At 41.8% G+C, this 27353-nt stretch overlaps 1 protein-coding gene across 7 annotated transcripts; it reads right to left on the minus strand.

Annotated features, from left to right (window-relative positions):
- IL4R (interleukin 4 receptor) lies at positions 1 to 26723 on the minus strand. Of its 7 annotated transcripts, none has more exons than XM_073361580.1 (12): positions 26597 to 26722; positions 14880 to 14959; positions 14522 to 14635; positions 9441 to 9582; positions 8864 to 8965; positions 8365 to 8534; positions 7304 to 7461; positions 6138 to 6297; positions 5389 to 5488; positions 4413 to 4491; positions 4180 to 4265; positions 1 to 4082 (listed from the first exon to the last, which is right to left on the minus strand). In XM_073361580.1, the coding sequence occupies exons 3-12, from the start codon at positions 14589 to 14591 to the stop codon at positions 2669 to 2671; spliced, it is 2481 nt and encodes an 826-aa protein (XP_073217681.1). In that variant the 5' UTR covers positions 14592 to 14635; positions 14880 to 14959; positions 26597 to 26722; the 3' UTR covers positions 1 to 2668. The 7 variants fall into 7 exon arrangements, with proteins under 7 accessions (XP_073217681.1, XP_073217678.1, XP_073217680.1 ...); XM_073361577.1 differs by having other exon boundaries at positions 26381 to 26722; XM_073361579.1 differs by lacking the exon at positions 26597 to 26722 and adding an exon at positions 19049 to 19823.
- Positions 26724 to 27353: the final 630 nt, after the last annotated feature.

Genomic DNA, 27353 nt, shown 5'->3' on the forward strand with positions numbered 1-27353 from the left:
TTCTTGTATAAGTCTTTAATGTGTTAATCACCATGTTAACAATGAATAACGTGTTTTCATTTATCAACATCCTCATTATAGTGGCGTAAGCGCCAGCGTCCAAACAAATGCAAACACCAACCCTGAACACGTGCACCTTGCAGTAGTGCCCTCCTGAGGTTACGCACTCCCTTTGTAGGGCCACAAAGGTCTACATGGGGCACAAAACCCCTCATCTGCCTGCCCATCTGAGTTTTGTAGGTCGTTCTGCAGCAGTGAAAAACGTCCCTTATAGAAGATGCCAACGCAGTAGCTGAACAGTGGCCACAGATACATCCTCTGAACTGGCCTATGCCTCTCTGTTTATGGCTAGAAATGGGAAAAGGGATTTCTGAATAATATGAGCTGGCTTGAAATGTAAAGAATTTGCAGTGGCCATTTAACTATCTGGACTCACCACCTTACTGTGGAATTTATAATGCCACAGTATATACTTCTATGCTCAAGTAGCTCAGAATCAGAGGAAAAACCTTTGGATGTATTATCACAAGGGCACATGTGATCCCAGCTGAATTCAGAATTCAGCAGAATTCAGCTGTGGGAGTCGTTTCCAGTCTATACCCCAGACACATACAGAAACCTGGTGGAATGCACACACAGCTTAGGGAGTTTGATCCTACACTAGTCAGGCTTTTTTGGTATACACAGTTTAAAAACATCTGATCTCAGTTACATTGATACCAGTGTGGAATAACACCACTGACTTCCACAGAATTACTGCAGTCACATTAAGCTAACTGACCCTCATGAATACAGTTACTGAGGGCTAGACGGTGCTGGCCTTGCAGCCAAGAGGGGGGCAGACTCAGGAGCCTTCTGTAAAAGGGTGGATTGCCCATTTAAGGGCTAGAGGTTTGGGACCAACCAACCTAGTAACTAACTAGTCACACCTGAGCAAGGATCAGACGAGTCCCCTATGAGAGCAGCAGAAAGCTGCAGGGCAAGAATGGCGTGTGTCTGCAGGAAACCAAATGCAGAGTGAGAAAGGTTCCTGCAAGGAAGACCCTGAGACCAGGGGAGTTGCCCCATGGAGTAACTTACTAAAGCAGGGAAGACCCTGAGACACCAGGGGAGCTTGGAGGCCTACAGAGAGACATTGAACAGTGACTCAGCCCCAGGAAGGAGGGTTTGGGAGTGGGATTCCCTACCCAAGGGGGAGAGAGATTCTGAACTGGGGTTAGGGCCTGGAAGGCCAGTGTGTGTCAGGACTAAATAAATTGGACCCAAATAGGGGAGTGTTCTAATTACTTTTGGGCTCTGATCTGGAGTTTTTGGGGAGTCCATAAAGGGAAATTAGGCAGGGTGATGCAAAGCAACCTCTGGCCACGAGGGAGCTACAGCTTTCCTTCTCACATCACCCACGCCAGGGCCAGACACAGTTACAATCCCTGCACTCTCCTGAAAGTAGCTAATGAGAGGCTGTACAAAGGTGTCCTTGAAAGTCAGCAACCTCCTGCTTTAACTTGCACCTTCTTTCAGTTCCTTGGGATGTGAACCAGCTTATATAGCACCCCTGAATCTGAGCTGCAGGGTCAACATCTTTCCCATGCAAGTGTATTCGGGCCAGACCAACACTGGGGAAGCCAAAATGAACATGAGTTCATGCCCCATGCAGCTGCTACTAGTTGTGGGGGTGCAATCAGGTCCCATCACGGACTCTAGCTGAGTCTGTAGCTTGTCACCATCTTTACACTGGGAGAGCCACTGCTGGGATCCTCAAGTACCAACAGCCCCAAGAGTTCAAGCCATTTACCAATCGCCAGCTCTGTAGCAAGTGTGACCATGACATCCCAGCAAATCTATTCTGATCTGTTCCAGAGCCCACCCAGTGTCTGCATAGTGACAGCCTGCTCTTCTGGAGGGAACGTGGGAAAACAAGCAACATTTCCATTTTCCACACTGTTTATTCCCAAAGGCTATCTTGATTGCAACCCCATGAAATTTATCTAGGTCATGTTCATATAGCAGTTACACAAGCTCCTGTCTATGAAGGTAAGTTTCACTGTTTACTGGTTCATCCTAGTGCTCTCACTCATTAGGTTCATTTGGCCTGTTTTTATGAAAAGTGACTTTTTGATCCCTCACCTGGAATTGAGCAATAATCAAAAGGACAGGGTCCTAAACAGGGGCTGTCCACAAATGGGCCACCCAGTGGCAACTCGGTTGAGTTCAGGGGCTCTGAAGTTTGATTTCTTTCTACGGATGGTTTAGATACAATAGTATTGTGGTTCAGTGACCCTTCTGATAAATTAACTGCACAGCCACTTCCCATGCTCACAACATTCTGTAACTGCGCTTCACTTTTCTTCCGCATTTACAGACGTCCTCAAATGGTCACGTGTATGACACAGCAGAAGAGGACATGGCATGTTATTGCTACTCTCTTGTATCCTTTCATCTGTACAGTCAGAAGTACAATTTTTTGTCTCCTGCATGGTCCTCCCAGTCTTCCCGAGAGCTAGAATCTAAAGACCACAGCAACTTTTTCACGCCCACAGTATCTTCATCTTCACCATCACTACATGGTTCATTAAAGCCGATAATCCAAGGGCTGTCACTGCTGTTTTGTGTGAGAGCCGCTCCTGAACTCAGACCAAAGGCAAAGCCTGTGGTAACATCTGAGTCAATGCTATAGAAAGTCTGACAAGTTTATCTCCAGGTCAGATTCACAGAGAGTGATAGCTGGAAGTGCTTCTTTGAGGTTGTTGTTTAAAAGGTTGATAAAGGGTTTATAAGGCGACTCAGAAATAGCCTCACTGTTATTGTCACAGTGTGTATTATTGTCTTTGAGAGCAATACCAAAAGGCTGGTAACTAGATGGGTTAGAAACAGAGGGGCAGGAAATTGCAGCTGCTTTTTCTGGAACATGTTGACATGTTATATGCTTGTGTACTTCTTTCTCTGGCAGGAAAAATGAAACTTTGTCATGAGCATGGGAGAAAAACCATGGAAAGTCTAAGTCTTCTGAACAGATGGTTTGACAAGCAGTCTCAGTGCAGTCACCCTTGTGGTTGGTGTAACAGCTTTGATCACCAAGGGGTTGATTGGCTTGTTCTTCTCTGTAGGGAAGTATTTGATTCTCTGGAAACTCTGCTAAGGAGAGTGAAGAGCTTGGGTTTTCCAAACACTGTGTCAAGCTATTGCTAACTGTGGACTGAGACAGCAGGCTGGCAAAGCTCTTATATGCTGTGCTACAGGACTCCATGGACTGAGACAGCAGGCTGTCAAAGCTCTTATATGCTGTGCTACAAGGCTCTGTGGACTGAGACATGAGGCTGTCGAAGCTCTGATATGCTGGACTATTTATTCCGTCTTTGATTATCTCAGAGGAAGGAGCATTTGGTGATTTTTTAATCAAGACCAACAAGTCATGCTGAGTCTCAGAACTGCAAAGAAAGTGTCTTTGATGCAACATGTCTGGAGGATTCTTTGCCTTGGGAGAAGCAGTGTCTATGTTAGAACTTTGATAACCAGATTCAAAAGATTCTTCTGATCGCACTGACTTTGTGCTAGCTGCTCTACAGTTGAGGTCATCCTGAGAGGCTGTAGTTGAAAAGGAGCAAGCATGTGAAGTATCACATGACTGTTGATCCTGGACTACATTTTCTTTTGGTGTTTGCTGTGATGAATTTTCTGATTCACAATTCTCAAAGGTTTTTTGCTCTTCTATGATGAAGTCTGGAATTTCAGTGTCATGGATACTGGTTCCACATTCTAGTAGCTTAATAAACATGTCTGCAAGTGCATCGTTGTGTTGAGTGTGTTCTATAAAGCTATTAGCACTGCTCTCACAAGGTGGGCACAAGAGGATCTCACTCAGGTTGTCCTCATGGCTCTCAGTTTCAGTGTTTCTTGAACACTCACAGATTTCAAGAGAATCTTCAATCAAAGTGACCTCTGGAATTAGAACAGCTTCATACTCTTCTGGGAACCACTCTCCACATTTATTCAGGCAACTGCCAGGTTTCTCACCACTTTTGACGTTGTCTTTCCCCTTCAAGGTTTGGCCTTGAGCATATTTTGCAAGACAGTTCTTACAGCTTCTGTTTTTGGGGATGAAAAGGAAGGCACAATTAATGTTCACTTGATAGCAAAATATTTTATGCTGTAAACCAGAGAAATGTTCTTTATTTTACTTACAGTTGGTGTTCCATGTGAGTCTGTTTCACATCATAGAAAGGTGCCTTAATTTCATCAGTGGACAGCATTTTCCTCCAGACTGAAATCTAAAAGAGGCATAAAACAGATTTAGGGTATGGTTGAATTAAACTTGATATTTCTCTGAATCACAGTCAGCACCAGAACATATGACCTCTTTCATTTTTTAAACACATGGGAAATGTGTTTTTTTGTAAAATCTTTAAATCACATACCTGAGCTCCCTTGACATTCTTAACAACAAGATGGCTCTTGGCTGGATTTGGGATTTGATCCCACCATTCTCTCTTAACTCTGCAAAGCAAGAATCGTTGCTTACTCTTAGCTGTGCTTGGGCCCAATTCCCCAGTTTCACTACCCCTACCCTCTCTCCTCAACCAGTCTGTATGCTCAACTGGAAGCACTTATTCTGTTTATGTCCAGGAGTGACAATGCTTTTCAGCAACGCTTGTGTAAACATTTGTGCATATATTAATGATTAACTGGCCTGAGCACAGTCACATGGTCAGATTATTATTTGAGATTGTGAGAAAACAGGAAAATCTATTAATGTGACCCAAGTCCAGCAAATTACTCCTCAAAAATAAAATACTGCAATAAGATAACCAGCACTATTGAGATACTTGTAGAGCTGGGGGCCCAAACATGACAGATCCTGCTCTGACAAGGGGAATACTTTATAAAGATGAGGATGTTGGCTCTATTAACATTTTAACATTATATTAGCTGCATTTGCTCTCTTCAAATTATATGGGCCAAATTCTGAGGATTTTACTCAGGCCCATTGAAATCAATAAGAATTTAGCCTGAGCAAGGACTGAGTAAAATCTGAGTAAGGACCTCAGATGCAGCCCTTAAAAATGTGTATTAGCCTTTCAACAGTAGGTCTCATGATGCTTTACAAACACTCATTAATTAAGCCTCAGTAGGCTCCTGTGAAGTCCTGGCAATATCATACAGATGGTTTAGTGGAGAAAAGTGCTGTAATCTAATCTCTTTATATGCCTGGTTCAGAGAGATGATATGAAGGTTAGTTAATTCATGTTTGTAAAGAGATTGCTTGTATATCTTCAGACAAAAGGTCCTTTATGATTACAAAGTACTATACTACTGTACATGCCATTACGCTCTTTGAAACCGAATATTTGGTGAACTGCTGCTCTGTAAACCCTTGTGCAGTATGATACATACATGGCAAAGCAGAAGTAACAGATTAAAATCAGAGCCGTGATCAACATGCAGGATATGAGAACAATCCTCTGCAGACTATCTTCTAAAGTTACTCCATAATCTATATATTCAGAAATAAAAGCACAATCAATAAGCATAGTCATGTCAGTGATCTTCTGTACACCTTGAAACAATGCCAATTAAAGGGTTTAAAGTAAAGCCCATATATGTATCAAAATGTGCATGGGGACCTACAGTTATGGTATGTGAGGCATTCTAGAACATAAGAACGGCAATACTGGGTCAGACCAATGGTCCATCTAGCCAGTAACCTGTCTTCAGACAGTGGCCCATGCCAGGGGCCCCAGAGGGAATGAAGAGAACAGGGAATCATCAAGTGATCATCCTGTCGCACATTCCAAACTTCTGGCAAACAGAGGCTAGGGAAACTTCAGAGAATGGTTTTGCGTCCCTGCCCATCCTGGCTAGTAGCCACTGATGGACCTAATGAATGGTGGGAGCAGTGGAGTTGATTACTGTGTGGTTGTTGCCCTTTTGGTAATATGCTTTTTGTTTTCTTTGGAGTCTTTGGGCATCGGTCTACAATAAGTAAAAGTCTGAGGAGGAGGATTTTATTAGCAGCCCTGGGACTCACTGGCTACATCTCTCTAATTGACACAGAAAGGCAGAAGAAATAGTGGGATGTACACCATGTGCTTTAGAATCCTGTAAGATTCTTCCACTGTGTTGCAACTGTTACTGATACTTACCACTGTGAAATTCAACTGCATTGCTCCAGTCACTCCAGTTGGTGGAATAGCTGCCTGTATAATTACGCCGTACCCTTACAAGGTAGTCATACCCTTGCTTCAACTGCATTGCAAGAATTTTGAAGTGTGTCGTTTGGTAGGGAAGCTGTTCTACAAACTCCTGAATAAAAAGTGAAGTAACACATTTAGGTTCTGTATGGAATATATGTTTAGTTTCCTGGACAGTGTTAGGTGTGACATTCAGTTCATATAAATATGTTTTACTGATTTCACTGCTGTAACCATCAAATTGATACCTGCTGACAAACCAAAGGCTCAAGATGTATTTGAAGAGAAATAAACTCCTTTGCTGCACAATTTAAGGTGGATTAAATCCATTTTCAGCACACAATTAAAAAAAATATCAGGAATAATCTAAATAAAACATAGAACCTGGCTAATTTATTCTGAGAATCAGCCTATGACTATTGAACTTTAATATGTTAAGTTTGTTATTAATGACTTGAGTTTAATGAAATATGAATTCAGTGGCATCCAGGGCTCAAACTGGGGCAGTATGCAGTAGTATCATGTCCTGGCACCTCTCCAAAGCTGCTATACTGTGCTACAGAATCTCACCTGGTCTGGATGGGACATTAGCGCATGGCAAACCAGAGTGCGAATGTCCACAACACTAGTCTGCCGTGCACTAATGTCTTGTGTGGCAACTGCTACAGCGCACAAACAGTTGTATAGTGTGCTTTGTCATAAAGGAGGGGAAGTCATAGGAGGAGCCTGAGGAGCCCAGCAGAGCCTATAGGGAGATTCAAGCCCCACCAAGGGGACCCAAACCCAGTGGAGCTCTGAGAGCAAGAACAATCATATTCTGAATCTCAGCACAATCTACTGTGAGAGGCGTCTCGATCTGATGACTCACATGGGGAGAGCTTATTCTGTGGGCGAAGGTCAGAAGATTACCACCAGTTCCACTCCTGGTGATGTCACTGAAGCAATGTTACCTGTGTCCATAGTGCTTGCTGTCCCTAATGCATGAATGATGGGGGAAATGGTACCCAGCAGTCTCATCACCATTAACCACCTGGTTGAAAGCTCCTCAAGATTTTCTGAAGGACTTTTCATACCATGGGTACCAGCTCAAGAAAGCGAAGAAAAATGCAGTTTCCTACCTCTTCTGGATTCTGCTTGTTCCAGTATTTGACTTCGTAAGTTACTTCCTCTCCATAGAGCATGTCCCCTGCGCTGTAGCTCTCGATCCACCTCAAGACGTAGAAGTTATCATTTTCACCCTTCTCAATGGTAAGATTTGTTGGGGGTCTTGGTTTAACTGTAAGGGGGAAACACTGACTCAGAGGAATGGACAGAAGTGGGCTATTCAGTCACAGACAATGCTGTAGTTACAGATGTGGGCACTGCATTCAGCCTTGTTTCCCTGTGCTCTGGAACAGGGATGTAAAAGCCAAAACCAGAATACTCCATACTGAAATGGGATTTTTGAGTCAGTGGAATTAGTTGTAGGTCTCAAATACATGTTATCAGTGGCCTGCTCCCAACATGAAAAAAATGCATAGAGTTGCTTCATAGCTTGTGCTCTGGGGATGGGGATTTGCTTGTGGCATCTTCTTGGCCAACCTCTCCCTGGTGCCTGTGCTCCGGGGATGTGATCCCAAGGCACAGATTCATACTCATCCTGCTAGTGAGCAACAATGACATCAAAGAAGGGCTCAGATCACTGCTGCAGGTTAATCACTACACAGGTTTCTTGAAATATTTCTCCTAATATCTGAGGTGAGACAGATTTATCCATACAAACTATTTTAATACCAGGAAAGTATGTGGGCACGCATGTGTGTAATAGATATATTTATGCTGACTGTATCCTGTGACATCAGAGAGACATTAACTATTTTACCAAAGGCCATTGCAATCTACCAAGAATTAGTTCTAGAAACCCTGTTAAGCCCATTCAGACACTCAGGGTGGTGATTAAACTGTCATGAGATGTGTTGGGGGCCAAGAATCCTGGCTACAGACGTTTGTCCTCTCTCAGAAATAGGCAATGACATCTTACTCCTCATCCCTGAATTCTGTTGCCAGATGAAGAACACATTTTAGGTGCGTTTCTCTCAGAGGATAGGAAGGTGCTGACTGTGTGATGCTGGTGAGGTATTTGGCTGGGGATGTGGAATGGGATATATCAATCACAAATCTGTAACAAACTATATCTCACCAATGTATGCCACTTCCACAGTGTCATTCCATAGCACTGTCCCATTGGCCTGCAGTGTTAAATGATATGCGAGGCCTGCCGCGAAATATTCGGGCAGAATTATGCAAATGCAGTTGGAAACTGAATTCATGCTGCTGCCTTTTCCAGTCTCAGGGATGCATGTGTTATATCTGAAAAATATCAGAATTGACGTGATGTTTACATAGGATTAAGCACTCAGTTCATTTAAACTAAGCCCCCATTCAGTGTCATCAGAGAAGGCTCCCAGTGGGTAAGCTGAATCTGAGATGCACAAACTTAGTTCCCAGAAAGCATTTGGTACAAAAGTCTTAGCTATCTGTGTATCCCCCAGTGAAAAACTCAACGGAGAAAGCTATGGCCTAGTCTGTAAAGGAGAAATTAACACAGTGAGGACCCATTTTTCACCTGGCTGCAAAAGAGAGAGCATATTGGTGACGGAAAGCCTTTTAGTCTGGAAAAGAAAGAGGGGTCAGCTAACCTGTTCAAAGTGATGCCACTTGCATGTCTCTGGGGAGAAACTGTAATCAGCTGGGGAGAGCAGGCTGGAACTGGCTTCTGTTGTGGGAGTGCCAGCAGGCCTCTGCACAATAGAACCAGGAATAAGGACTTGGCCCTATGTTCTTGCGCTATATGCAGGAGAGCCACTGGGTTCCAGGGGAGAGGGTGGGGGAGGGGAGGGCAAGCCTTTCCCCCAGGCTGAAGACAGGGAATACAACCCCTTCTAGGTCACACAGCTACTGCTGAATACTCCCCACATGGAGCTTCATGTCCGGTGAAGGTAGCTGCCGATCCATTGGCCCTGCCATGTTCCTGGTTCACACCTAACGATCCCCTCTGCACCGGGGGTGCAGGGACGCCTGTAGAGTTGTACTCTACCAAACACAGGGGGTGAGGACCCCGAGCATTATGCCCTTCCCCATGCAGCAGGACCACATTGATTCTGCTGTGCTTCAGACCTCACCCCATGGCCATAGAGAGGTAGAGCAGGGCTGTTAATAATTGCAGCATATTTAATGTTTTAACAATGAACCCAGAAAGTGGCAATAAACACTTACACTGTCGATAAAATTTCCTTCTTGTAATAGAGCCGGAATTCCTTGGAGCAGTTTGTTTGTGCAGCCGCTTCCCAGTGACAAGACAGCTCCCTGGCATAGTCAGTGAAGCACTCAAACCTCTGTATACGCCCTGTTGCCAAAACTAAGGAAAAACCAACACAACACTGAGCAGTGACAGAAATAGGAAACAAAATCAGCCAGAACAGGGTCTGGTGCTAAGAAGTAGAAATTTCTTCTTTTGAAACAGAACTATTAAAGGTTTCAGAGTGGTAGCCGTGTTAGTCTGTACCAGCAAAAACAATGAGGAGTCCTTGTGGCACCTTAGAGACTAACAATTTATTTGGGCATAAGCTTTCGTGGGCTAAAACCCACTTCATCAGATGCATGGAGTGGAAAATAGTGTAGAGAGGTATAAAAACACAGCATATGAAAAGACGGGGGTTGCCTTACCAAGTGGGGGGGAGGGGTCAGTGGTAACGAGCAATTCAATTAAGGTGAACTATTAAAATCTCTTAAAGGGAGCGTGAAAGCTCAATCATTTGACTTGTTCAGATTAAATGGGAAGAGAAACTAAACTTGGCCCACTACAGCGCACACCTCAAAATTCTATGGGACAAAACGAAAGGGCTGTACAATCAGAATTTGGATCAAAGACCCCAAAACAGCTTCCAGCTCACCTACTCTCCGGCCCCGAAACATTATCATTGGGAAATTAGTTTATCACAAGTTCTGTGTAAAGGTTATTAAAGATTAATCAGAGAATATCAGAATCATAGATAGTAGTGACAGAAAAGATTAATTAGGCACCAGTGCACTCTCCTAGGAATCAGAATAAGGTTCCTGCCTACAAGGCATTTTCTAGTGTTTTGTCAAACATCCCAAGCAAGCAGGCTTCCCTCACTCCCTGCGATAGGCTTCTCCATAGTCTAATTAACTTTCATGTTTAAAAGAAGTTTTCTCCTGATACTTCATTCCCTTATTCCTAGTTATGCCCATTATTAATTAATTAATTATTATTATTATTGTGTATTGTAGTAGGGCGCAAGGCCCCAGTCAGGATCAGGACCATGTTGTGCTGGGTGATGCACGAACACAATGGGTATGTTTACACTGCAATTAAACACCCGTAGCTGGATGCCAGCTGACTTGGGCTCAGGCTAAGTGGCTGTTTAATTGGGGTGCAGATATTCAAGTGTGGGCGGGAACCTTGGCTCTGGGACCCTCCCCACTCACGGGGTCCCAAAGCCCAGTCTCTAGCCTGAGCCAGAACATCTACACCACAATTAAATAGTCCTTTAGCCCGAGTCACGGGAACCTGTGTTAGCTGGAATGGGTCAGCCACAGGTTTTTAACTGTAGTGTAGAGATACCCAGCAAGACCTGCTTCCTACTCCAAAGAACTTACAATCTACTTTGAAACAAGATGCCATATGTGACTGTACTGAACAGCAGAAGGGAAGGGGGTGGGAGGGCATGTGTGACAATAATCTCATGTAGTTATAAAGGCTAACAACATGCCCCAAAATTCTGAAACGGGAACTTTTAAAAAAACAAACAATGTCAGTAAATACCACCCACTTTTCCTGTCCTAGATAATTCCTCTCCCTCTCTGGCGCTTGACCCTTTGGGTATTTGTAGACTTTTGTCACATCCCCCCAGTCCTCTCTTATACAAGCTATGCAGATCTAACTCTTCCAGTCCTTCTTTTCAAGTCAGTCTCCTCCACCTCCCTGGTTATTTTTTGTTGCTGCTGTCAGAACTCTGACAAACTTGTCAACATCTTTCTTTCTAGTAATGAGGTTCCCAGGACAGAGCCTGCTGGCAGTATTCCAGCTGAAGTTACACAAGGGTTAGATAGAGAAAGGATTCCTCCTCTGCTCCAGGACAGGATGATTCTGCATATGTAACCCAAAACTCTTTCGGTCCTTTTCTTGCTGTCATATCACAACGCAAACTGAAAATTAATTTGCTGGGAAGTCCCACTCCTTAGGGTTCCTTCAGCCACTCCTGCTTCCCAGGTTCCTCTCACCCATTCAGCGTTTGGGCTTGGATTAATTCTCCAATATGTCAAAGTTGAGTTTTACTTGGTAACTTCTTGCCCATGTTTCTAATCTCCCTAGGTTCCTCTGTATTATTTCTCTGATGTGATGGGTATTTCCACCTACTCTTTATGAAGTGTAATCTGAAAATTTCATGAACATGCCGTTCATTCCTTCTTCAAGAGCATTAATGAAGTTGTTAAATAAGACTGGATCTAACACTGATCCCTGTGGTACTTTACTAGAAACTTAAGCCAACTAATACTTTGCTGCTTATCATTGTCATTTGTTTATGGTCTTTCATCCTCATTAAAATCCATATATATTACATCTGTTACTTTCACTTCCTCTTCTAAATGCCCAGTCCTTCTAGTCTTAATCACCAAGCAGTCCCTATTCACTTGAGTAATTCCATTTACATTAGAAATCATCACAGAAATCATAGAACATCAGGGTTGGAAGGGACCTCAGGAGGTCATCTAGTCCAACCCCCTGCTCAAAGCAGGACCAACACCAACGAAATCATCCCAGCCAGGGCTTCGTCAAGCCAGGCCTTAAAAACCTCTAAGGGTGGAGATTCCACGATCTCCCTAGGTAACCCATTCCAGTCCTTCAGCACTGGGACTCACTTACTTGACTAGTACTACTAGCATGTGTAAGAATTGAAGCTTCAGGAATTAATTTTTTTAACTCTATAAAATAAATAATTTAGTATGTTTGGTATGATTTACTATTTATAAACCCCAACACTTCCTGCTGCTCATGGTTCCATCATCATCTAAATTTCTAAACTGTTTTGCTTGTGTTTTATTTTACTGAGGATAAACATTAATCTTATTGGTAAATAATTAACAGGTTCTTTCTTCTTTCCTTTTCTGAACATCAGTACCACATTTGCTTCCCTCGTCTTCTGATATCTCCACACCGTCCACGTTTTTTTCAAAAACAATTGTCAGTGGTTCAGTCAATTAAGGATAAATTTCCTTCAATACCCTACAATGCATATTGCTAATTTGTATAGGTTTACAATTTCAAAGTACTCTTTAACTACTCTTTATTCATTGTGATTTTTACAAGGTCTTTCTTACTTTTTATTATTCAAACTTTTATTTATTTTTCCTCTTAAAGACAGATTTTAAAAGAGGAGTTCAGTGTATCAGTCATTTTTGAATCAGCATTAATTTCACTCCCTCCTAATTTTTAATGGTGTTTCCTTCTCCCTTGAGGTGTAAAAAGCTCTCTCTAGTCTCCTAAACTACTTTGACTAGCAGCATTAATTCATTTGGCCTTTTACTTCCCTTATCTTTTCCCTACAACTTTTAACATACTCTGTATTTATTTTACTGTCTTCCTTTTTCATCTCTAGCACAGTTTTTAAAATCTCAGATCTTTGAGAATTTCCTTTTGGAACCACATACAATTCAAAGTTTACTTTCAATTTATATAGTTGAAAAGGGGAACTGAGATACTGAACTTATTTTTTTATCTTCAACAAGAAAAATTCAACAAAGAAGCTTGAAACATGCAATTCATAAGGAAGAAACAAACCTGTAAAACCAAACATTGACAAAAAGTGGGTTAGAAAATTTTGGAAAATCTAAGCATATTCAAATTAGATGTCTTAGCCGGTATACACCTGTGGGGCTTGATTCTTCTCCCATTTAATTCTATTGCAAAATTCCCACTGATATCACTGGAAGTAGAACTGGGACTGTGGGAAGTAAAGAAATGAGCTAATGCAATTTTTGTACCACAGACAGTTTTCGTTTTTTTTTAAACCATGGACAAATGAGGTGCTAACAAAAGACTGCACCAAAAGTAAAATGTAGGACTGATTCTCAAGAGGGTAAAGGAGGTACCCTGGTAATTATCATCCTATAAATCTACCTTCTATTCCCAAGGAAATATTGGAAAAGATATTAAGAAAAAAGTCCCCAGACATCTAGAGCCCAATCCTCCTCCTGTTAGATAAACTGCACTTCAGTGGTCTCCAGAGGATAACCAAAGAGCAATGAGCAGCACCGGCGGTTTATAAAGGTTAAATCTTACCAGAAAAACTTGATTACTTAAAAAAGGATAGAATTGGTGGGCAAAGGGCACATAGGAGACATCACATATATGGGCCTCAATCATCCTTCCCTATGGAGGCACCAAAAGCGCTGGACAGCACCAGGAAACTCTTCAAGGTTTACTTCACAGTTTACAAGAAATTTTCTCCTCACGCAGTGGGATTTGAAAGGGATTACAGTGTCACAGCCTGTAGGGGAGAAACCCCTACACACACTGAAGCATCTGTGCACTGGTCTGCTGTTTCCCCCTCCTCCCTGTCACCATAGCTTTCTCAAGAACCACGTTGCTGTTGGCTGAGTCTCCGCATGGTGGGCAGTGGTAGTCATGAGAGGACCCACCGGGAGTTTAATACTCTGTCCCTCCAGGGCAGATATCCACTGGATAGCCTTGGGCCAGCAGGGGACAGTGCTGCAGAGAATGCAGACTATAGCAATATGAGCACTAGCCGTGTTAGTCTGTATTCGCAAAAAGAAAAGGAGTACTTGTGGCACCTTAGAGACTAACCAATTTATTTGAGCATGAGCTTTTGTGAGCTACAGCTCACTTCATCGGATCCGATGAAGTGAGCTGTAGCTCACGAAAGCTCATGCTCAAATAAATTGGTTAGTCTCTAAGGTGCCACAAGAACTCCTTTTCTTTTTGCGAATATGAGCACTATAAACAAAGCAGATAGATTAGATCAGAAAGCCAGTTGCAACAACAGGGGAACAGAAAGACAGTCTCTCCAAACATCCGTTTCAGCTCTTTATCAATTCCTGAGTTTTTCTTTGCATGTTGAAAATATTAGTGGAAAGATATACTAGAACTGAGACTATATTCTAACATATAAATATTGTTGATATTTGCAATCAGACATATTATTATGGCTACTGAATTATGGTAAAAATGTTGCTTGCTAATTGTTCTATTCACTTTAAAGTGTTGTTGATAAATTACTTTTAAATGAATTATGTTACAAGATTAGCAAACTCACTGTGATATGTTGCACATGAAAAGAAAAGGGTCCATAAAGCAAGCACTGCAGCCTTCAGGCTGTCAGCCATTGTTAGCACTTGTCAGTTTCTGTAGGAGAAGCTGTACTGAGATCCTGCAATAGAAAACATTAAAAGCTTAGATTAGCATACAAACTGGTTAAAGGACACAGTTTTTTCTACCCTTCACCCTCCATATTGCCCCCAGTGCCAGATGTTAGCACATCCAGTATATTCCGAATCCCCTGAAGTTTTGCCATGGAATAAACGGAACAATTTAGCAGATAACGAAATTACAAAAGACTTAAATGAGTTCTTTAAAAAAGTCTTCACCCCAGAGACTGTTGGAGAGATACCTACACCAGACCTACTCTTCTCAGGTACTAAAGATGAGGAACTGCCAGAAACTCAGGTCCCAAAAGAGGATGTACTGGAACAAACTGAAACATTTAAGAACAACAAGTCACCAAGACCAGATAGTTCAACCCAGAGTCCTGAAGGAATTTAAGATTGAAGCAGCTGACTTGCTAACAAAAACATGCAATTTCTCATTAAAATTGGCTACTATCTCAGTGAACTAGAGGCTAGCAAATACCATACCAACCTTTAACATAAGGCGCTGGGAAGATCCTGGGAATTACAGACCACTGAGCCCTACTGCGGTTCCAGGCAAATTTGTTAAAACAGTAATATGGAGTTATAAAGCACCTATATGAACATCCTATAATAGGGACAAATTAGCACAACTTCTAAAAAGGAAAATTAGGCCCAAAGAATTCTTGTATATTAAAGAGGCACATCAAGCACATAGTGGATAAAATAGATCCAAATGACATTATTTGAACTTTCAAAAATCTTTTGACAAAGTCACTTAAAAAAGCTATTAAAGAAAATAAGTGGCCACATAGTGAAAATACTGTCTTGGATTAGAAATGGCTAAGGTCTTGTCTTCACTAGAAAAGTACAGTTAGAACACAACTTTGAAGAGTTGTGTTAACTAATACAGTTGTGACCATGACTTTGCAGGCAGTGTAGACAGAGACAAGTCTTGTTCAGCATTATGTCAGCTGGTTACAAGCAAAGGCTAGTCCCGTCCTCTGCTGCATATGGTCCTGTCTCCTGTCCGATATAGAATCATAGAATATCAGGGTTGGAAGGGACCTCAGGAGGTCATTAGTCCAACCCCCTGCTCAAAGCAGGACCAATCCCCAACTAAATCATCCCAGCCAGGGCTTTGTCAAGCCTGACCTTAAAAACTTCTAAGGAAGGAGATTCCACCACCTCCCTAGGTAACGCATTCCAGTGCTTCACCACCCTCCTAGTGAAAAAGTTTTTCCTAATATCCAACCTAAACATCCCCCACTGCAACTTGAGACCATTACTCCTTGTTCTGTCATCAGCTACCACTGAGAACAGTCTAGATCCATCCTCTTGGGAACGCCCTTTCAGGTAGTTGAAAGCAGCTATCAAATCCCTCCTCATTCTTCTCTTCCATAGACTTAACCATCCCCAGTTCCCTCAGTCTCTCCTCATAAGTCGTGTGTTCCAGTCCCCTAATCATTTTTGTTGCCCTCCGCTGGACTCTTTCGAATTTTTCCACATTCTTCTTGTAGTGTGGGGCCCAAAACTGGACACAGTACTCCAGATGAGGCCTCACCAATGTCGAATAGAGGGGAACGATCACATCCCTTCATCTGCTGGCAATGCCCCTACTGATACATCCCAAAATGCCATTGGCCTTTTTGTCAACAACGGCACACTGTTGACTCATATCCAGCTTCTCGTCCACTGTAACCCCTAGGTCCTTTTCTGCAGAACTGCTGCCGAGCCATTCGGCCCCTAGTCTGCAGCGGTGCATGGGATTCTTCCGTCCTAAGTGCAAGACTCTGCACTTGTCCTTGTTGAACCTCATCAGATTTCTTTTGGCCCAATCCTCTAATTTGTCTAGGTCCCTCTGTATCCTATCCCTACCCTCCAGTGTATCTACCTCTCCTCCCAGTTTAGCGTCATCTGCAAACTTGCTGAGGGTGCAATCCACACCATCCTCCAGATCATTTATGAAAATATTGAACAAAACCGGCCCAAGGACCGACCCTTGGGGCACTCCACATGACACCGGCTGCCAACTAGACATGGAGCCATTGATCACAACCCGTTGAGTCTGACAATCTAGCCAACTTTCTAGCCACCTTATAGTCCATTCATCCAGCCCATACGTCTTTAACTCGCTGGCAAGAATACTGTGGGAGACGGTGTCAAAAGCTTTGCTAAAATCAAGGAACAACACGTCCACTGCTTTCCCCTCATCCACAGAGTCAGTTATCTCGTCATAGAAGGCAATTAGATGAGTCAGGCATGACTTGCCCTTGGTGAATCCATGCTGAGTGTTCCTGATCACTTTCCTTTCCTCTAAGTGCTTCAGAATTGATTCCTTGAGGACCTGCTCCATGATTTTTCCAGGGCCTGAGGTGAGGCTGACTGGCCTATAGTTCCCAGGATCCTCCTTCTTCCCTTTTTTAAAGATGGGCACTACATTAACCTTTCTCCAGTCGTCCGGGACTTCCCCCGATCGCCATGAGTTTTCAAAGATAATGGCCAATGACTCTGCAATTACATCCGCCAACTCCTTTAGCGCTCTCGGATGCAGCGCATCTGGCCCCATGGACTTGTGCTCGCCCAGCTTTTCTACATAGTCCCGAACCACTTCTTTCTCCACAGAGGGCTGGTCACCTCCTCCCCATTTTGTGATGCCCAGTGCAGCAGTCTGGTAGCTGACCTTGTTCGTGAAGACAGAGGCAAAAAAAGCATGGAGTACATTAGCTTTTTCCACATCCTCTGTCACTAGGTTGCCTCCCTCATTCAGTAAGGGACACACACTTTCCCTGACCTTCTTCTTGTTGCTAACATACCTGAAGAAACCCTTCTTGTTACTCTTAACATCTCTTGCTAGCTGCAACCTCAAGTGTGGTTTGGCCTTCCTGATTTCAGTCCTGCATGCATTTTTATACTCTTCCCTGGTCCTTTGTCCAGTCTTCCACTTCTTGTAAGCTTCTTTTTGTGTTCAAGATCAGCAAGGATTTCACTGTGAAGCCAAGCTGGTCGCCTACCATATTTACTATTCTTTCTACACATCGGGATGGTTTGTCCCTGTAACCTCAATAAGGATTCTTTAAAATACAGCCAGCTCTCCCGGACTCCTTTCCCCCTCATGTTATTCTCCCAGGGGATCCTGCCCATCAGTTCCCTGAGGCAGTCAAAGTCTGCTTTTCTGAATACTGAACTAGAAGGTTGATTCGGCATTGCATTTCCTATTTTCTTATATTTTTTTCCTGTGTGAGGCAGTTCTTCTGTTGAAAATCTCGAAGCCCATAGCTTGCATATTATCTGTTCATCTGCTTCTCACTCTGTGATGTGCTAGTGAGAAGAAGACTTCTTTGAATATTTCCTACGGTGAGAGAGATTTTTCTGTAGAGGATTTAATTTACATTAAAGTAGAGGGGACCAGAGAACAATATTTGCAGCTCATGGGTCACTGTCCTCTCTTGCTCACCTCACTACCAAAGTAGAAGAAACTCTTCTGTACCTTCACTGGGTGTGAGTTTCACCAAAGCACAAGACAAGAACTGGCTGCAAGAGCCACAATTCTGCTGTGGAAGAAATTGGAAATACTTTGGCCTTTTATTTGTGGAAGTGTGCACATATGTGCAACTATGCAGGCTGTGGTCAAGGCTAGCTGCAGCCACGTTCCTCCAAGCATTGCCTTTCATCGAGTGTTGGGAAGAGTTGCAAGAAGAGTTGCTCCTACATTGGTTGTAAATGATGGGAACACAGAAGATAGTGTCTTAGATTTTGTATGTGTGTAAATATTTACACACATACAAAAACCCAGTTATAATGAAATGGAGTAAAAGGACATGAATTGCTTAAATACATTTCAAAGGACTTCTCCTGTAATGAAGCTTCACTCCACTCTAAGGCAGGTTCCACTGTGCTATTCCCCTCCTTACCTCAAGCTGTATTAGTTGTTGAGCTATTCAAAATGGTCAGGTTTCAGAGTAGCAGCCGTGTTTGTCTGTATCCGCAAAAAGAAAAGGAGTACTTGTGGCACCTTAGAGACTAACCAATTTATTAGAGCATAAGCTTTCGTGAGCTACAGCATCTGATGCATCCGATGAAGTGAGCTGTAGCTCACGAAAACTTATGCTCAAATAAATTTGTTAGTCTCTAAGGTGCCACAAATACTCCTTTTCTTTTTTCAAAATGGTCACCATTTTTTAAAATGGTATATTATTTTCTACTCTCCTCATATGAAAAAACCCCAGTGAAAGCATTGGAAAATTTTAACCTTAACGGTTAAGGTTTCACAAAGTTATGAGTGACTAAGGAGTTAAGATGGAAACTGTTAAGCAACCTTAACTAAGCAGTCACTGCTGATCCCACTATAAAGTGCAATGCATTTCTATTTATCTCACACACACTACCTCAGAACTGACTTATCAGCATTTGAAAACAGACAAAAATTGACTAACCAAAGAGTAAGAAATAATTCCAAAAGGACACAGCTGCCTTTGGATTTGAACAGAATTTTCTGCATCTGAAAAATAAGAACACATTCTCCAAGATACAAATTATTCCTTCTCTGTCTGGATTTCTCAAGAGAGGAAATGGTTGATTTCCAGTCAACTGTTGAGTAATGGTGTCTCATGACTAGTGTTCCAAGAAACGCTTAAAAGATTTGGCAAAGAATTCCACATTGCGTAAGCATATACAAATCAACAGAGCCCAAAGCAAAAAGATCTCCCCACAAAAAAGATTTTTATGTTTTGGCGAAATGGATGCAATCTACTGCTCAAAACAGCAAAACGTATTTTTTCTTTCTAATAAAAGCAGTAGATTATTAAATGAAGCTCAGGAATTAGGAAGACTGTTAAAATCGCAAAAGTTGTCCCATATGTATGCCCTAAAGTTTTTCGTAATAACAAATAATAAAATAAACGTAACACTTACAGTGTATATCTTCAAAATGCTTCACATACCCTAACTTCACAACACCCTGATGAAAACAAGTATTATCATTCCAATTTTATAGTTGATGGAAATAAGGAATGAGGTTAAGGGACTTGCCCAAGACCATAGAGGAAATCAGTGTCAGAGCTAGGAGTAGAACTTGGAATTTCCTGGTCCTGGGTTCTATGCTTAGACCATTCCTCTCTCTTAAAAAAAATGTGATGGCACACAGTTAACTTAATATAAGGCAAATAATCAATAACGTCCAGCCCTGATTTTTAAATAAATTACATGTATAAATGCATCAAATTACATGTGCACTTAGCATGACTGTTACACATACTGGATAACTGCACACACATATGACTAATTATGGTCATTTCCACCCAAGATTGCTCAATTTACATATGTGGTAATTGTGCATGTAAACGGATACCTAATTTGTTTAAAAATCAGGCCTTTTAATTTTAAAGAACAATCTGTGACACTCTTTAGAACTGACATATCTGTTATAGTCAGAACCTAAAATCAATTTAACAGTACAGAATGATAGAGTAAAACCTCATTATATCATTAATGAACTGGATGAATAAAGAGCTTAAGAATCATAAGAACACAAGGACATAAGAACCAGCTCATGTTGTATCCAAATCTGAAAATAAAGAAGCCAGGAAATAGATTTTATTGCATTGCTATATTATTATTGCTATTTACTGTTATGTTTTGTTAAGTACCAACAAAAATGAGAGATCCAGAAAAGGAATACAATTCATAATGGGCTTTTTGTTTGCTTATTTCTTGACATTGGATAGTGATTTCACAGTGCAGACATAGGCTAGAGTCTGCAGGCCTCCTGGAAGAAGTGGGTTTTGGAAAGAATTTGAGTTATGAGAGGGAGAGAGCAAAGGATGTCATTTCTGGAACAGGGTGGTGTAGAAGGTCTAAGGGGGAGAGTGAAAGAAGATGAGACTGGTGACACTGGGAGAATGAAGGGGTGAGTGTGTGTGTTGGGGGCCACTCTGAAGAATGAAAAGGGTGAATTAATTCTCTGTATTATTTCTGTTATTTCAAGGATTATTAATGTACGTGACAACTCAAATTATCGCAACCCAAAGCTCTCATGCTTGCAATATATAAACATAAAATGTTCCCTTAGACTCTTTCCCCCTTGTTTTGTCATCCCCTTAATCTCCCTTCATGTTATTTGTTTTCTCCACTTGCACAAGGTTAGTTGCAGTAGCAAGGCCTTAGATTGTAGAGTCACAAGGCAATGACCATGTCTTATTTTATATGTTGTGCACATCCATGGTGATATATAAATAACAATAGTTCCCGCCTCATTTTAAGTTTGGCCACTGCATAAAGAAGGCCTTTTACTTCAGAACAAGGAACAAGACATTATTTGTATATGTTGTTTGTAAATGAACCTTTCCTTTTGACTTCTTCAGTACCACTCTCCTTGTCCAGCTGCCACCACTTTGGCTGTTCACAGCTCATGACATTTTCCACGCTCTAACTGCCAGTGTCCTAGTGCTTGGATGCATCTGATGAAGTGAGCTGTAGCTCACGAAAGCTTATGCTCAAATAAATTTGTTAGTCTCTAAGGTACCACAGTCCTCCTTTTCTTTTTTCATAAAATGAAGTGTGTCCCCAGCAGATGACAAGACTCATTGAGACAAAGCTCTCTAATAGGGGGAAAAAGCTTTTAATCAAAAGAGGGCAGACAGTTTTTCTTCAGTAAAACCTAAACAGGTAATTTTTATTCTTGTTGTTGTTTTACTTAAGATATAATCAGATTTGTGCATTCCAAGATAAGCATTCATGAAGGGGAAGAGGAAAAGGCAAAGGGTGTCATGACATGTCATTTGGATCTATGACCCACCCACTAACCTTGTCTGCAAGCAAGAAGGTATTTTCTCAGATAACGAAACTGCAAGTGTCTAGCAGTTGTCTTTACTTTTCCCCAATTACATTATTGGTCTTTACTTTTTACCAATTATAAGAATTGTAAAATCATTTCAGGCCCATAGCTATGGAATTCTAATGGGTGACAGCTGTCAGGGACTCATAGTAACAGCAGATGTCATAAATGATACCTATAGGCAGGGCCCAGTATAATCCATGGCACAATTGGACTAAATCTGCAGCAAAAAATCCAAAATTCTGTATCTCCAGGACATATCCTTCATTCCTATCCTTCCCACACTCAAACACATACATGACTATGGCTCAAATTTGAACATTCTCATTATGCAGCAAAAATATTGATTTCTGTGGCATCTTGGAAAAATGCTGTAACACTTGTAGACCAGGTACCATCTCTTGCCAAGGCTGTAGGCATCAGCTAAGCACTGACAAATCCAGAGCTGGAAACGAGCCCAGCCCACCTCCATGTTAGTATTGTTCAAGACAGGTGTTAACTTGCAAGGATGTGTTTAGTTTTTAGATTCTATAAAATGCTTGTAAGTTGCTGCATGCATCAATCTTCCTTATGATGTCTGTATCCCGTGCTATAAGGTAATATGTAAGTTTTGCTTTATAACTGTAAAAATGTTTGCTCTGAACCTGTGAACACATGTAGGTGGAATAGGTGCTGCAACTAAGGGTGCTGCTGCACCCCCTTGCTTGAAGTGGTTTCCATTATATACAGGATTTACAGTTTGGCTCATTGGCTTCCAGCACCCACACTGTACAAATTGTTCCAGCACCCCTGGCAGGAGGAGTGCCTACCTTGCCCACCAAGGAGGACTATCAGAACAAAGTGGGCCATTGTGAAACAAAATGATTAAAGCTATGAGCTGGTCATGGATTCTGTGATTTTACGTGACCTCTATGACTTCAGCCTCTGGCAGCAGGGCTCTGGCTGTCAGCCCTGGGTGGCAGGGCTCGATCTTCCATGATTTATTGTTTATAGCCTGCATCCTGCCCGTGACTTTTATTAAAAATACCTATGACAAAATCTTAGCTTTAATCAAGATACAAAGACTTTGCTAATTGCCCCTACACAGGTTAAGTGCAGAAGGGCTTGTCCCATCAGTTTTAATTTTGGAAGACAGAAATAAAGATAGCGGACATGAAATTTTTCCATCTCTTTGCTGTTTGGACTCTCACAGGGACAGAGCTAGGAAACAAAAGCAGAGATCCTCAGGGTCAACTTGGGTTAGCCCTAAAAGACATTTAGTGCTGACAGACTACTACATCTCTGTCACCTTTTCGAACCACAAACTGTAACTCATATGTGTATAAGTGTTGCCTGCTTTAACCTGTAAATAACTCTTGTGACGGGTTCCCCACAGGCTGCCAGCTGGAACTGAGGTATCACTGAGCCCTCTGACCCATCAGCCTGGGCTCCCTCTCACACTGTGCTGCTGTGACAAGCTGCAGACACGCTCCTGGTCTTACACTTCCACTAGCATACACACCGATAGGGACACACCCAGCTGCAGTTACATACAGGCTCTCTGTCTGGCCACTGCACGAACCAACAGTAGAAAAGCTAAAGCCAAAGTAACTCTCAGCTCCCCAGGCACACACTTCCTCTGGATCATAAACTCAAGATTATACCATCTTGCGCTGCACAAGGAACTGAACAGAATAAGCTCATAGAGTTGTCGTCCTCCCTCCCACGTGGAGAGGAAATGCAACAGCCTCACTGAGCTAAGAGTCCCATGCACTTCACTCCAAACTCACTGGTTTAGATTAAAACATAAAATAAATTTATTAACTACAAAAGATAGATTTTAAGTGATTATAAGTGATAGCAAACAGATCACCTAGCAAATAAACAAAAAAACAACCTAAGCTTAATATTCTAGATCAGTGGTTCTTAACCTTTACTGCAGCCTGCACCCCTTTGGTTCTCAAAATATGATCTCGTACCCCTTAACAAAATCATTGAAGTAGCTCAGTTCTTTAAACCTAGATATAATTTTTGCTTGTATATTACAGTAATAATTAAAAATGTATAATGTTAATAAACACATAGGTTTGATGAAACAAAGTAGTTGTACTTAAGTGCCTGTGCTTAATTTGCATTTTCGATGATTTACCATCTAAAAAAATCTGTCATATCGTGCACCCCCAGGGGGTGCGTGCACCCCAGGTTAAGAACCACTGTTCTAGATAGTCTGGGTATGAATAGCAGAGTCTCACCCTAACTGATGGTACAGGCAGACTTGTAGATTCTTAAGGCACAAGCTGCATTAGCTTTACAGCTTGGGTTTTTCAGGTCTTCATACACAGGCTAGAAATCCCTTTAGACTGGGTCCAGCACTTCCCCCAATTCAGTCTTTGTTCCTCAGGTGCTTGAAGGAGTCTTTTGTGGGGAGTGAAGAACAATAGATGATGTCACTCCCTGTCTCATACAGCTTCAGCATATGGTGGGAACCCTTTGTTTCAAAACTTAGTTCCCAGACCGGTTTGTGGAAAAATACTAACATCCCAAGATGGAGTCCCCAATCATGTGGCCTGGTCAAATGTCCTTGTAGAGTCATAGCTGTCATTATTTACAGGCTGTCTGGGGTGTTCCAGCTTGGCCATAAGCTTCTCCTAAGGCCTATTGTTTTCCCTAATGGCTCATTGCCCTGAATAGAATCATAGAACTGGAAGGGACCTCGAAAGGTCATCTACTCCAGTCCCCTGCACTCATGGCAGGACTAAGTATTATCTAGACCATTCCTGACAGGTGTTTGTCTAACCTGCTCTTAAAAATCTCCAATGATGGAGATTCCACAACCTCTCTAGGCAATTTATTCCAGTGCTTAACCACCCTGACAGCTAGGAAGTTTTTCCTAACGTCAAACCTCCCTTGCTGCAATTTAAGCCCATTGAAGCCCATTGCTTCTTGTCCGATCCCCAGAGGTTAAGAAAAATTTTTTTTCTTCCTCCTCCTTGTAACAACCTTTTACGTACTTGAAAACTGTTATCATGTCCCGTCTCAGTCTTCTCTTTTCCACACCAAACAAACCCAATTTTTTCAATCTTCCCACATACCTCATGTTTTCTAGACCTTTAATCATTTTTGTTGGCCTTCTCTGGACTCTCTCCAATTTTTCCACAACCTTCCTGAAATGTGGCACCCAGAACTGGCCCAGAATAGGCCCTTCCCAACCAGCTATCTAGACTGAAAGCATGTTGTCTAGTGGGCATGACCCATGTGTAACTACAATTGAAGTACAGATACATAGTCAGGATTTATAACTTCAGATACAAAACTGATACAGGCATATAAATAGGATAATCATATCAGCAAATCATAACTTTTCCAATTACACTTTACAGAACCCATCTTGCATAAAATACATCATAATTATGCTATAATTATATCATAATAATACTATTATGATAAATATGAGGTGCAGTGTCACAACTCTCTCCTTTCTTTTTCCTGGTTAATAAATCCTTAGTTTGTTTACTATGGGATTAGCTACAAGGATTGTCTTTGGTGTGAGATCTGAGGTACAAATTGACCTGGGGTAAATGACCAGTCTCCAGGACTGGAAGCAACCTGAATATTTTGTGATTTTTGGAGTAAAGCAACCATTCATCACAGAGTTAAGCTTGCCTTGATGGCACGATAGACTGGAGTGCCCAAGGGGACTTTCTGTGACTCCATGGTAAGACTGTTTTAGTGCTCCTGGAGTTCACATTTGTTACTGGTTTGGTGGAATCTCATTATAGACCATACCACCAGTTTGGAGTCCCTGCCCTGCTTTTTGACCATCTACCCTGAGGTTGACACTCATGGTCGTGAACCACTGCAGACAGCGTGACAAATGCTATGTGCAGAAATGGAACAATCTCCGAATCCAAAGGTCCCTGACTGAAATAACTAGGACAGTTCACTCCTCTCAGAGCTATTGCTGCTGGCTCTTTGCAGAGTTAGACAGGCATCCATTCACACTTTTGAGGTTTCCTTCGCAGTCATAAGGACTAGAAATATAATTCTTTAAAAAATGAAATCAGAGATTCTGGAAACAATTCTGCAGCAGGGGGTGAATTCTACTGCAAATTCTATGATTGCTGAATACTCAGGGCCCTGGGAAGAGTGGTCTCACATAGGGGAACTTGCAGGAGGTATCTGTCAGGAGGTTTTCATGGTGACAGATATCTTTTTGAATTTTCAATTTTGATATGGAAAAGAAAAGATTTCAACAGGCTTCTCGGGGTTAAATAACCATAAGAAAGAAAAATGGGTTTCTGCCAACAGCAAAGTTGGTACTGACACATGAAGTCTAGCCTGAAACCTTCCTTTTTAAATAGTTTAATTCTGACAGGAATTGGAGATAAAGCTGAATTTCATTAACATCTGCGAGAGGTTTTCAGTATTTAGACTACATGGACCTTCCTTAGTCAGTCATCTAAAACTGCTCTTCTACATTTACACCTTTCATATTCTGATATATCTTCTGTCCTCAGATGCGATCAGTATTGCTGTATAAGCCTCCAGGAAAGATAAGGGAACGTTCAGTAAAAGTAACTGGAATTCTATTAATTCTTTCCTGTGATACTTGTATCCAATTCTAACAAGCAAATAACTCTAAAGAAACCTTTTTCAAACAATTCCAGCCACAGCGTATTGATCAAAGTCCTGATAAGAAAGACAAATATTATGACTCCTCCAATTACCAATAGAGGAAGGTTGGGCATTCAATATGTAGGAGAAAAATGGAATAGCTTTCTATACTTTCAGCAAAGATAAATGTAAATACAAGTCAAGCCAGTAAAACATAGGGTTCACAACACAACTCTCCTTAGCAAGTAATCAGATAAGGGTAAAAACTTTCTTCAGCTAAATATAAGAGAGAGAGAGAGACAGAGAGAGGTGGGGGTGGAAGCTCTTTGGTATAACTTGCCTGATCCAATCTTCATTTTCAGGGCTAGAAAGTGAATTTTGTTATCAGGTAACTTTGTCCCAAGCCAGTGAGTGGGAAGCGCTGTTCTACTCCGTTCTTCATTTTCAGGGCAGGCACTGTACAAACTTGTTTCTTTCAATGGGTTATTGCACATTTCCTTATTACATGCACTCTCCTAAGCAGAGTGGAATTTGCATTCCCAGCCCACTCATTTACCTTTGTCAAACAAACGTCTTCTTCTTTTACATGGTACAGTCCTACACAACAGAGTTCCCAGCAACGACACTACAGAGCAGGCAGAAGGAAATAATTTGTGACTCAATGGAAACACCCACAGAGGAGGCAGCTTCCTTCTCTTTTATTCTCCTCCCCACGTGGGGCTCAGTTCTCACCAATGCTAGCATTCCTTCTTTCCTTCCCCTTCACGAGCATGGCCCTAGACAAGTTAGACACGTTTTGTGATTTTAAAAAGCAGGTCACGGGCCAGTGGCATTTAATTTTCATTTACAATCAGTACCCTGGAAACTAACCCATATTCTCAAAATGGTGAGCAGAAGCCATGTGACACCCTTACCTTTGTAACACCATGCAACATTTTTGAGATTTTCAGTGTACAAGTTGGATATTTGGCTTTACTAAGTACTCTTCACACCAGGCTTTGCAATTTCTGTTTATTCTTGCAGAAGTAACTTATTCTTATATTAAACAAATCCTGCATCTTGGCAGGGGGTTAGACTTGATGACCCTTGCGGTCCCTGTTAGTCCTATGGTTTTAGGATTCCCTAAATCAGAGACAGCACCTCCCATTGTAAGCCTGTGTGTTCAGTGGTCTATAACATTCTCAGATAAGCCTTTTGGGGCTGAATTTTCTCATGCATGTTTTCAGCCATGACATATTACTTATTAGAAAGTCTGAAGAAAATATGCGTTTGGCTGTAGACAGTTACAATACAGCATTAGTCTCCCCAAAGTC

The sequence above is a fragment of the Lepidochelys kempii genome, chromosome 10, assembly GCF_965140265.1.
Source record: "Lepidochelys kempii isolate rLepKem1 chromosome 10, rLepKem1.hap2, whole genome shotgun sequence".
In the NCBI taxonomy this organism is placed as follows: Eukaryota; Metazoa; Chordata; order Testudines; family Cheloniidae; genus Lepidochelys; species Lepidochelys kempii.

Bases quoted from the DNA above. Each gene is read 5' to 3' on its own strand.
- IL4R (XM_073361578.1), bottom strand. From the start codon at position 14,591: ATGGCTGACAGCCTGAAGGCTGCAGTGCTTGCTTTATGGACCCTTTTC. The intron at 7,462-8,364 runs GTGAGATATAGT...TCCCCCTTACAG, and splicing joins TGTGGAAGTGGCATACATTG to TTAAACCAAGACCCCCAACA. The intron at 6,298-7,303 runs GTAGGAAACTGC...CTTTTTATTCAG, and splicing joins ACAAGCAGAATCCAGAAGAG to GAGTTTGTAGAACAGCTTCC.